General features: G+C 33.0%; 1 protein-coding gene across 1 annotated transcript; it reads left to right on the top strand.

Moving 5' to 3' along the window:
* Positions 1 to 2,998: 2,998 nt before the first annotated feature.
* LOC125054715 (general odorant-binding protein 83a-like) lies at positions 2,999 to 7,952 on the top strand. The gene is made up of 6 exons (XM_047656747.1): positions 2,999 to 3,067; positions 4,321 to 4,396; positions 5,262 to 5,350; positions 5,758 to 5,860; positions 7,576 to 7,646; positions 7,879 to 7,952. Exons 1-6 carry the CDS (start codon positions 3,002 to 3,004, stop codon positions 7,894 to 7,896), a joined length of 423 nt encoding a protein of 140 aa, XP_047512703.1. The 5' UTR covers positions 2,999 to 3,001; the 3' UTR covers positions 7,897 to 7,952.
* The last annotated feature ends 4,210 nt before the right edge of the window (positions 7,953 to 12,162 follow it).

Raw genomic sequence — 12,162 nt, 5'->3', positions numbered from 1 at the left:
TTAATTCGTCCAGCAAAGCGGGCGCGAAACGGCTAGTAATAAATAAAAACCATTCTAATTCTTCTGTCCACTTCATATGTTGTTGAATCATGGTTGAATATTAGTTGACCTAAATATAAATATTCTGATACATAATCTATTATGTGTTCTCATCTATTTTTATTACTTTGTAATGACAAGCCATGACCAATGGTAGGAATGCCTACCATTGGTCATGGCTTTAGTATTTTGGTATTCATTAAGAGTCAAACTTTTTTACTAAGAGCGTTTGTTGTAATTCTTCTGCCGTATTGGCAAATACCACTATGTCGTCTGCCAATCTGTTGAAATAAAAAGTATAAATACCTCTAATTAACAATTTTTGTCAACCCAAAACCTTTTTATAAAGTTTCCACCAATGTATGACTCATAATCTATAGCATGTGATGACACTCTTTTTTCGTAAAACAATCATTGTTGTTTAATAGAAATTAATGTAAACAGCAGCAGGCTTGTAACGAATTTTACACCAACCTAACCAGAACATACCGAACCTCAGTTCAACGAAATACTAGATACATATAACGAATATTTACTTGTTCCCTTCCGATCTGTTATAACGAGGTTGCATTGTATCAGTATTTATTATTTGGTGTCTTTAAAAAAAATAGTTTTACAAATTGTTTAAATTATAAATATGATGGGGTAGTTATTGTTCACAAATTTGTTTTCCAATAAATATAGAAATTCTTCATTCCTTTGCAAAATATATAACATAAATTATAACTCGTAAATCATAAGTAACTTTAATATAAAAATAAATTCCTTTTAAGTGTACAAATTAAGTTTATACATTAACTAATTCATATATTATAGTTAATTATATTTTTTTCAGCTTAAACTTGACTTAACAAACTCGCTGAATTGAGAGACATATTGGCGAAGAAGAGCCCCAATGAATTTGAATATTTTCAAATGGCTAATTATTTATATATTATAAATTTGAATTATACCTTTTATTTAAAGAAATAAGTAAAATTTTAATTGTAATAAAACGTGTAAAAAGATATCACTTTCACAACACAACAGCATTCTTATTTATTGTAATATAAATTTATTATAAAATGAAAAACCAGGCGGTGTCTATTGTTGTAACCTATACTATACTGATTTCTAAAGAAGCTTTAGCTGTGTAATTCAATATGCTATATTTTAATACACGGAATTATCGTTGAAGAAGTCGCAAGAGACTTTGGTAAAAAACACGAAATCAACGCGGGCGGAAGCTGGTTTAAAAATAATATATGATATATTTTTAGGGAATAATGTTTTGGTGTTTTTATTAAACTATCTACATACCTAATTAATTGAGTGTTATTAAACATAGTTTGAAATTTTCAACGAATCGAAGTCTATAGCAAATTATTGTAAACTCAACATTTTCGAAGACGGTAGAAGGGGATTGCCGTCCTGTTTCTTATCGCCGTCGATTTTTTAATAATTTATTTATAATCACACTTCCTAAACTAAACATTAACCCAAAATAAAACTTTTTAAATTACAATATCCGAAATATAAAAATTATAACTTTCATATTAATAATTAATTATTATTTTCATAAGATTAATATATCTTATTAATCTTATGAAAATCTTTATGAAATCATTTTAATTAAAATATTGAATTTTGTATGTTTTAAACAATTATTTGGATGATTCGATACAAAAAAGTTGAAGAAAACTTTTTTTAGAATCGCTTATTTGGTCAAAGTTTGAAGGCCAACGGTCAAATTTTGGTCTGTCTTTATCGTAGATTTAGGTAATAGCTGAGTTATTTTATATAAGAAATCATGTACAACTAAGCTTCGTTTCCTTGCGTTTCGTATTTGGTTTGTGCGCCTGTGGAGTTTCGTTGGAGTCATATAATGTGTGTATTGATGCGTCCTGTGCATCTGCATAGTAAGCGCATACTGCATACGGATACAGCCGGCAGCCAGCAGGGAGGACGCAACAAATCCGCTTAGCACGGTCACTGACGCCGCCTACGTCCGAAACGACCTTAATGGATTTTTCATGTCGATTGCACTTTGTGAAAGTGTGTGTAACAGATTATCGAAAACTTTAATAGATATTTTGTAAAATTTAAACTAAAAATAAACCCTTTGTTCTATTTAATAAAAACACGCCAGTGTTGTTATATTTTTCAACGCGAAAATATTTTGTGCCAACTTCATCAATTCAGAGCAGATTGTCTGCCCTTGTTAGTTGTTACGTTACAAAACTATTGATGTCTACATTTCATGATATACGCAAGCGTTATTTTTCTAGAGTTTCATAAAATGTTGTTTTTAAAGTTAATTTTTTTCGTATTATATTGTATGACCTTGACGTCAAATTACATGAATCATGTTATTATTAAACATTACGGCAGATTCTATATCAATTCATTAACATAAAGTAATGAATATTTTTAAATAAAATTCAACACTCAATAACTATTGTACGTAACAGCTGACGTTGTTGTGAAAAATGTAAGTAGGTAAGTAATAAATAGTTTCTTTGGCCATTCCATACCAACCATAAAACAGCGTACTAATTCTTAAAAGGCCGGCAACGCCCTTGCGAGCCCTCTGGCAATGTGCGGTGAGCCTCCTGTCCGTTTACCCACTGTTATATAAAAAAACAGTGGTATTGCTTACAAGTCATATTCTAACAGGATATACATGAAAACCAAACTAAAGTAAACTGTGGAACAAATACGTATGTCTAGAATCAGCCTTAACATACCAAATCACCAGACATTTACATTATTAGATAAACCACTAGTTTTCGTTAGTCTTACATTTGCTTAGATGTTTAGCTGTAACTAATAATAGAGGTAACAAGATTTCTAATCGACAGTCGACAATTTAAGTAGTATGTACAATAATGAGAGGAAGCATTAATTACTGGCCAGTTCTAATTGCTAGGCTTTGATTGAATATAAGGCTATGTGAATTGTTATCGTGCCATACTGGCACGCCATGTCGGCGTCGCTACTGATATTTTTAATAGTTGTCCCATTTGGATATGGGGCAAAGGAAAAACCGGTAAGAAATTTTTTAACAATAAATTAAATATAGTGTGGATTCTGTCAAATATAAGTTAATTTTAACCGATAGAATTTATATTTAAATCAAAGAAAATTAACGTTACGCGGAAGACACAGTATTACTGTTTTTTTTCACATACAAAATACCAATATTACATTGAAAGAGTTTTACCTATTTAGATATATATTTTCACATACATTTTAATATATATGTCACGTACTTTGTTTGCGTAAATAAACTAACAGGACTAGCTAAAGTAAATTGGTAAGGCACAGTGAAATACTATTACTCACTGTCAGTCACTCAACATCGTGCCCTCATGACATTATAAAACCCGACATTCCATCTTTTCCAATATGCTAGTTTCTCTACAGACTTGAATCGACTTTTCTTGTCCTCTGTCTCCCTCGTAAATAGTATTTCGAATATCCAGTTTAACGTTTCCTTATATTATATTTAAAGTAAAGTCGGTATAATTTTGTTTTAATATTTATTTAAATAGATTGTAAAAGTACGTCTCATTCTGGATGTTTTATGAATTATACTTACTTTTTATGAAATTTTAATAAATCTTTTTATCGTGAATGTATCGTTAATTAATGTTTGTTAGTGTACTAATTTTATTTTCTAACTAAAACCACTAATCCGGTGTGAGTATGAGCATTTTCGGAATAAAATAGGTGCATCCAAAAGTGCTTGAGTTTCCCTTACATACTGGTATTTTTTTACAAAGGTAATGGAGCTTTGTGTATGTTCATTTTATTTTTAATTTTTCTTATTTACTGTAAAGCCAAGTTACGAACCCAGGACTGTCAGGTGCGTTACTTATTCTTCATAGGTATATCTATACTAATGATATTTTTATAGTAGTATTAAAATTAGTTTTTTGTGGTACAAACACTGTGGAAACAAACATGTAGGCTTATTCATATTTAATATTATGATATAAACTTGATATGTTGGGGTAGTCCCAATGGAATCTCTGCTTAATAATTTTCTTTGAATCGTTTTTAATATTAAAGTTACATGGCCCATTCACAAAGAGCGACCTTTCATCATTCACAAAAAAAATATTTAGATAAATTATATTACCATAGAACTTTTTCATTATATTATAAACAGTTGTAAATTTTAAATGGTTGAACTTTTAATATTTTGTATCTGTAATGACCGTAAACACATTTCAAACTAAAGGTTAAGCCAAAAGAAAAATTCAATTATAATGCAATTTGCGTCTCGTATATTTTCAGGAGCTTAGCGACGAAATCAAAGAAATAATAGAGCATGTTCACAACGAATGCGTCAGTCAGACCGGGGTGGCTGAGGGTGAGTTGAAAAACGAAACAGCTATTTATTTCATCTAACCTTTGTTCTTTTACTTTTGAAGCAAACACCGCTCTATTCGCAGCTTAACTTTTTCCACAGACCTAATAATTTATAGACTATATTTATCAGTGCAGAATAAATTAATATATTCTGAGAGAGAGAAATTGCGTTCTTGCTACCACGCCTTATGTCACTTTGATGAGACAGGACAATGAGTACTGTCTACCTCAACTGATTCCTTTTGCGCTTGGGTTTGGACGCGACGGAAATGGTCATCTTCGATTTAATAGTTTCGTAAATTAAATATCCTTCTGATCGTCAAGAATCTTTTTATTTTACAAGATTTTCGTTTTCATAAAAATGCAGCTCATTTCCATAGTAGCCCGTTAGAAACGAGGATATAGTAATACATAACACAATTCAGAGTCTAGGTATACCATGACCAAATTTATCAAAATCGTTTCATTATTACTTAGAATTTTCGTAGTTTTTAATGTTAAGTTTACTTATAAAAAAAAAGAGTTGTAAATTCCTGCTTTTGGCATAATGGTGTCATTCAAAATAAGATCTATACTATATATATTTATAGATATGAAAGGTAGTCATAGATTATTGTTACAAAAACAACTACATACAATACAGTGTTCCAGGTGACTATGATATGGCGGAATTAAAAATATTGCATTTATTAGTGCATTGCTTCAATGATATGGGTGATAAGCAAACGCCAAATAAAATTTTAATAAGAAAGTTTATATAGATCGGAACAGTTATAAAGGATGAATAAGCTTTCTTTGTGTTAAATATTAACCTGTGTCACGTTTACATACCTACATTAAAGAGTCTTTATTCTACTTGCCCCCAGAGGATATAGCAAATTGTGAAAACGGCATATTTAAGGAGGACAACAAATTGAAGTGCTATATGTTTTGCCTATTGGAGGAAGGGAGCCTTGTGAGTTATTTTTCTTTTGTTTACTCTTGAGTTTGTTTATAAAATTAATTTATTTTATCCTGAAACAAAACGAGGAAATACGTACAAGTGTAGGTTTTTTGTATTGGTTTGGTTTTAAGATTAAATGTAAGAAAGTTGTGTTTTTTAATGGGATTTCGTGTCTAGGCGATATTTTAATATCGCATAGTTAAAGAACACGAAAATAAAAAATACATTTCGAAAAGCCGAGTTTTTCAGAGTCGAAGGTCGAAGATACAAAGTATAAGTACAAAGTGCAAATTATAAAACATTTTCAAACCTTAATTTAAAAAAAAAAATTCGTATTGTTTTCAATTGTAATTACATTTATTTAGTTGTTCAGAGTAGGAAATATTCATTGGCCAATTATTCTGTTATAACTGTAATAGGTTGATGATGAAGAAAACGTCGATTATGACATGATGATAAGCCTCATACCTGAACAATATACTGACAGGGTCACTAAAATGATATCTAACTGCAAGCATTTAGGTAAGTAGATATTGCATTAATTGCAAAGCCTTCAAATAATATGACAAGACGCATATATTAGGTCCTTACATATGAAATTGGCGTTTTACGTTTTGGCCACTTTGACCTCAAATATCTCCTCTTTGGTTAAGAATTCCAAATTAAAATTTGTACAGCTATTTACTCATGTATTTGTGCTTCGATGACCGTCATTCATTTGTTTTTTTCTTCTGTTTTTTTCTGTTTGCGTCACTCATTTTACAAAATGGAAAACTTAAAGTATCGCATTATTTACGAGTACGAGTTCCGCCGTGGCACTAGTGCTGCGGAAACGACTCGAAGGGTGAATGATGTGTATGGCGGTCATGTTGCGAAAGAAAACACAGTTCGTTTTTGGTTCCAACGTTTTCGTTCTGGAAATTTCGACCTGCAGAACAAGCCCCGTGGACGGCCCGAGACCCATGTTGATCCATCGCAAACCACGTCCGAGTTAGCTGCAGGCTGCGGTGTTAGTGATAAAACTGTTTTAATTCACTTGAAGCAAATTGGGAAGATTAAAAAGCTTGAAAGATGGATACCTAACGAATTGACTGAAGCAAACCGGCAAACGCGCGTCGACTGCTGCGTTACATTACTGAACCGGCACAATAATGAAGGTATTTTAAACCGAATCATTACCTGTGATGAAAAATGGATTCTTTACGATAATCGGAAGCGCTCAGCGCAATGGTTGGATCCTGGCCAGCCAGCCAAATCCTGCCCCAAGCGAAAATTAACCCCAAAAAAGTTACTTGTAAGCGTTTGGTGGACTAGTGCCGGTATTGTTCATTGCAGTTTTCTCAAATCTGGCCAGACTGTTACGGCTGATGTCTATTGTCAGCAATTGCAAACCATGATGAAAAAGCTAGCGGCTTAACAACCTAGGCTGGTCAATCGCTCCACGCCACTGCTACTTCACGACAACGCTAGACCACACATTGCACAACAGACGGCTACCAAATTAGAAGAGCTTCAATTGGAATGTCTAAGACATCCTCCGTACTCCCCGGACCTTGCTCCAACAGATTACCATTTTTTTCGAAATTTGGACAACTTCTTGCAAGAGAAAAAATTTAACTCTGATGGGGCAGTCCAAATCGCCTTCACAGATGTTATTGATTCCCGTCCGACTGGTTTTTTTAGTAAAGGGATCAATGAACTACCTATGAGATGGCAAAAGTGCATAGAAAACAATGGTTCATACTTTGATTAATTAAATATATTATATTTAAAAATATTCGACTTTTTGTTCCTCCTATACAAAACGCCAATTTCATATGTAAGGACCTAATATTATTACAATCGGCACACAATACGAAGTCTGCGTTGTTCTTAGATAAACACCTCTATAATATGCGCGAATACTTTTACATTTTATTTATAGTCTAGGTATGGGTAATATTAATACATTTACAGATTACATGTTTTATAATAAGCCACCAGGCTTTAGCCATCAGGCCGTACCTAGGTACAGTTCCAGCCGAAATAACATTTATCTCGCAATGTAAAGAACATACTTCTTCGGATTTCACCCTTTTACTGTTCGCTTGAGAACTAGGTTATTTTAATAATATGTACAAGCGAAATGAAATGTCATATGTTTATCATTATCATGTATACTATTTCCACGTAAAAAATTGGAAGTTTAAGCCTACGAAGGTTATTATTTAAGTATAAATTTATTGAATTATTTCCAGATACAAAAGACAAAAATAAATGTCAAAGGGCGTTTGATGTGCACAAATGTTCATACGATCGTGATCCCAACGTAAGTAAATTGCTTATAACGAATTTAAAATTAAGCTTAAGATAAACTATCTTTGACGTTGAACAATTTATCCTACCATGGGAAATTATTCTAAAGGGAGTGGGGGGAGAGGTAATTAATTTATGGAAGGTAATACACGGATGATGATGATAATGATTGGGTGTTGAGAAATCTTAGTTTGCATTTTTGTTTTCATTTTTATTTTTTTAATGTTAAAGTTTGTCTTTTTCAGTTCTACTTCCTATTTTAAGTTATCTAATGTAAGGGGCACCGCTGTACCATGAGAGAAGCATTAATTTAGTTAATATTATATAAGCAAGCATTAACAGAGATTTTTATTTATGACCAAAACCTGATGTATAGGAAATTCATAGCTAACTAACATACGATAAAACTCCATATAACTAAGGATACTAGATACATGTATGTACTTAAACTTACAATGGAAGTTGTCGCATCTTAACCGATTTTTTAAATTAATATAGTTGAGATTTTAGTTCAAATGTTACTTATATTCATGTAAATAATATCTCGGGTGTTAAATATAAAATAGCATTATTCGCACCGTATAGATTAAATAATAATTTATTTAACCAATCAGTTGAAGTACCTATTCCTTAAACAAATGAGGATAATTGTAAAGGACTTATCAAAAGCTTTGTCGTATTTTTTTATTAATTTAAAAACGTTATTGCTACTTCCCATAAGAAGGTTTACCTACTTGTAAATAACGACGTAATTTGGCTTTTGCCGCGGGCACACCGCTCGGCTATTTTTTATGAAATACTTACTCCTCAAGTTTATTCAGATTTTGAAAGAAGTATTATACTAAGAAATTAATTTGCTTCACGAAAAATAATTTCAGCCAAGAAATATTAAATGAGTTTGAATCTTGTTAAATGTGTAATTGTAACCATTAGTGAATTTCAAAGGAACTCCTTCGTTGAGAAGCAATTTCAAATCTCATTCTTTCTTTTGTATCTTTGACAGAAACGTTTTATGACCTTAAATCTTTTAATTTAATAGAAAAGCAGTTAGAGGGGATAACATTTTTTGGCAAATGGAAAATTTGTATATATAAATAAACCATAGAATGAAAATAAGAACAAATTAGAATAAAGTGGTTATAATTCCGACGTTTTATATTAGTAACACACAAATATTGAATATTTACAATATTTTAATAATTAACAATAGATAAATAGAAAACTAAAATACATTGCTGTCAGCATTTACTCGTTATTGCGATACCAATATATATATATTTTATATTAAAGAAAGAACCAACTCTGGGTTCACCGGTACTATCTACCAGGCACCAACTTTAATCTTTAACTAGCGTCTATGCACTTGAATCCTATGGCCTAAGAGTCTTTACAACAAGAGGAACAAAGTGTTATACCCTCAAAATAGTTTTAGACAATATTTAAACACAACTGTTTTACAAGAAAATACAATGTAAGTTCGAGAAATTCTTTAAGTTTTGTTACATTTTGTCCACCGACGATGACAATATGCATTGAAGAGAACGAAGTAAACTTAAAGATTCAAATTACAATGAAAGCGCACGTTATTTAACAGCAAAACGACATTCAAAAGACGGAAAAACCGAGGGTCGGAACATCTGCACATAAAGAGGCAATTTGGAGATTGCCGAGGGCGAGCAACAGCCACAGAATTGTACTCGAATGTATTCAAAATTAAAAAAATTGTTCAGGAATTCATTGTGACGAAATAAACATCAATGGTTGTTACGGTAGAGATGTGGATAAGCGAGCGGTTTTAGCGCAATGAGTTGACTGCTTGTGAACTATTTGCTAGTTTCTAAAGGATGTCCGAGAATAAAATACAATAAAGGAGGGTTTCTTTATTGTAGTTGTCTAAGTCTGTGATGTCTTTTGTATCAGTTATTTGAAAATATATTTATAGTGTTACATACCTGTAACACGGAGGTATTTTAAGTTTATCAGTCAGGTTCATAACTCGCACTGTACCAAACTTTTTCTTGTGAATAGGACACCTACGTAATTTATAAAACTTAGTCTCTGTCAGAGCAGTGTTGGCCTAGTGGTCTAGTGGTCATATCTGAGGTCGCAGGTACGATCCCCGGCTGTGCACCAATAGACTTTCTTTCTATGTGTGCAATTAACATTAGCTCGAACGGTGAAGGAAAGGAAACCGACATGTCTTAGACTCAAAAAGTCGACAGCGTGTGTCACTGGAGGCTGATCACCTACTTGCCAAGACCTGAAGAGGTTGTAGCGCCACTGATTTATTTTTTTAGCAAACATGGAAAAGTTATTGACATAAAAGTTTTTTTTTTTTTTTTTTTTTTTATATACATGTGTCTTTACTAAGACATCATGGCACATTACAATCTAGCCTAACTTAAGACTAATAAGTAATTTAAGTCTAACCTAATTTATTACAAAGGATATTTAACATAAGAAAGTGTCCAATAACACTACTTACAGTCTCTATTAAAGGGAAGACACTTTGTTCTTGTGTTCTATTTTTTTTTCAATCACTGTTTAGCACTTAATACTAACGTGCACTAACACTAATTCATTAGTTCAAACGGTTTTGTCCTTTTCAATCTTCTCACTAGGCCAGTGGTGTCTAGGAGTTGAATAGCCTCGACATTCACGTGATGGTGGAGCCTATGTTCGTGGGCTCCAGCAGTCTTTTTTATTATTGTGGCGACGTCCTCTATATTAAGGTCCCGATGGAGGTCGTTATTGCGAATATACCAGGGAGCATTGACTATTCCCCTGAGCACTTTGTTTTGGAATCGTTGGATTACTTGGATGTTACTATTACTGGTGCAGCCCCACAGCTGGCAACCATAAGTCCATACAGGCGTCAGGACTTGTTTGTAAATCAATAATTTATTTTGAACTGATAACGCGGAATGCCTTCCGAGCAACCAGTACAATTTAGTGTAACGGAGATCCAGCTCTTCACGCTTCTTTTTAACATGGACCTTCCATCGGAGTTTGGTATCCAGCGTCATACCTAGGTACTTAGCTGAATTTTGGAACGGCACTTTGACGTTATCAATATATACTGGCTGGTAATTTGATGTTTTGTTGGTAAAGTTTATGTGAACTGATTTAGACTGATTTAATCGTATCCGCCATTTTTTGGTCCACAAGCCAACAGTATTTATGGCTTTTTGTAGTTTTACTACCGCTTCCTTTTCAGTATCTGCCGTAGACATGATAGCAGTATCATCGGCAAAGGTAGCGATTACGTTATCTTCTAGTTCAGGAATATCGCATGTGTATAAGAGGTACAGGACCGGACCTAATACACTCCCTTGCGGCACCCCAGCTTTTATTTCTTTCAGTTCTGAATAATCATCTTCTTGTCGTACTCTAAACATTCTTTGTGTTAAGTATGACTCTAGTATATTTGAAAATTGACGAGGCAGTAGTTTCTTTAATTTATAAACAAGTCCTCGGTGCCACACTTTGTCAAATGCTTGAGCTACATCCAGAAAGACCGTGGAGCAGACTTTTTGTTCTTCTAGTGCTTTTTCTATATTATTTGTAATTCTATGAACCTGCTCAATGGTAGAATGTTTTTCTCTGAAACCAAATTGGTAATCCGGTATGAGCTGCTTTTTGGCAATGATAGGGTTAAGACGTTTGAGAAAGAGTTTCTCAAATAGTTTTGCTATAACAGGTAACAATGAGATTGGCCTGTAAGACGTTACTTCGTGTGGTGGTTTTCCTGGCTTAGGAATCATTATCACTTCCGCAACTTTCCACATATTGGGAACATATTGAAGTCGAAATGAAGCATTAATTAAGGTTGTCATTTTAACTACAGCTTTACGGGGGAGATGCTGTAGTACCTCACCAGTAATTAAATCAAAGCCTGGCGCCTTTTTTTTAGTTAAACATTTAATTTCACTTAAAACTTCTTTTGGTGTGACTAGACGGATGTTTAGTTGTTCTGACGATATTTCTTCGAAGTCAAGTGAATCTTCTTCATCGATTTGAAATATATTTTCTAGATGATCAGCAAACCTTCTAACTTTTTGTATATTACTTACAGCCCAATTCCCATCAGACTCTCTCAAGGGAGGAATATGTGTTGTAGGTTTTTTGATATTTCTTATCGCTTTCCAGATGGAGTAGTTGGTGGAACCATCAGAAGTTAATTGGTTTAGGAATCTCTTTATTGAAGTATCTTTATGTATTTTAATCTCTCTCCTCAGTTGTTTAGTGAGGTTATTCAGATGTTTTTTGTCTTCAGGACATCTTGTGTAATGCCACCTTTTTCTTTGAGCTCGTTTTGTCTTTATCAGATTTATAATCTCTTCTGGAAAGTAGTTGTTTTGTACCTTTTTCTTAAATTTTGGAGTATTGCTCCAAGCAGCTTGTTGGATGTTCTTTGTAAATTTATTTACTTCTAAATCTAATTGTTCCTCAGTCTTTAAAGGTACTCTTAGGTCTATAATATTCTCAAGATAAATTTTGAAGCTGTCCCAGTCCGTATGCGGGTTCAC

The sequence above is a fragment of the Pieris napi genome, chromosome 1, assembly GCF_905475465.1.
Source record: "Pieris napi chromosome 1, ilPieNapi1.2, whole genome shotgun sequence".
Lineage (NCBI taxonomy): Eukaryota > Metazoa > Arthropoda > Insecta > Lepidoptera > Pieridae > Pieris > Pieris napi.
This window is presented reverse-complemented; position numbering and strand designations above follow the sequence as displayed.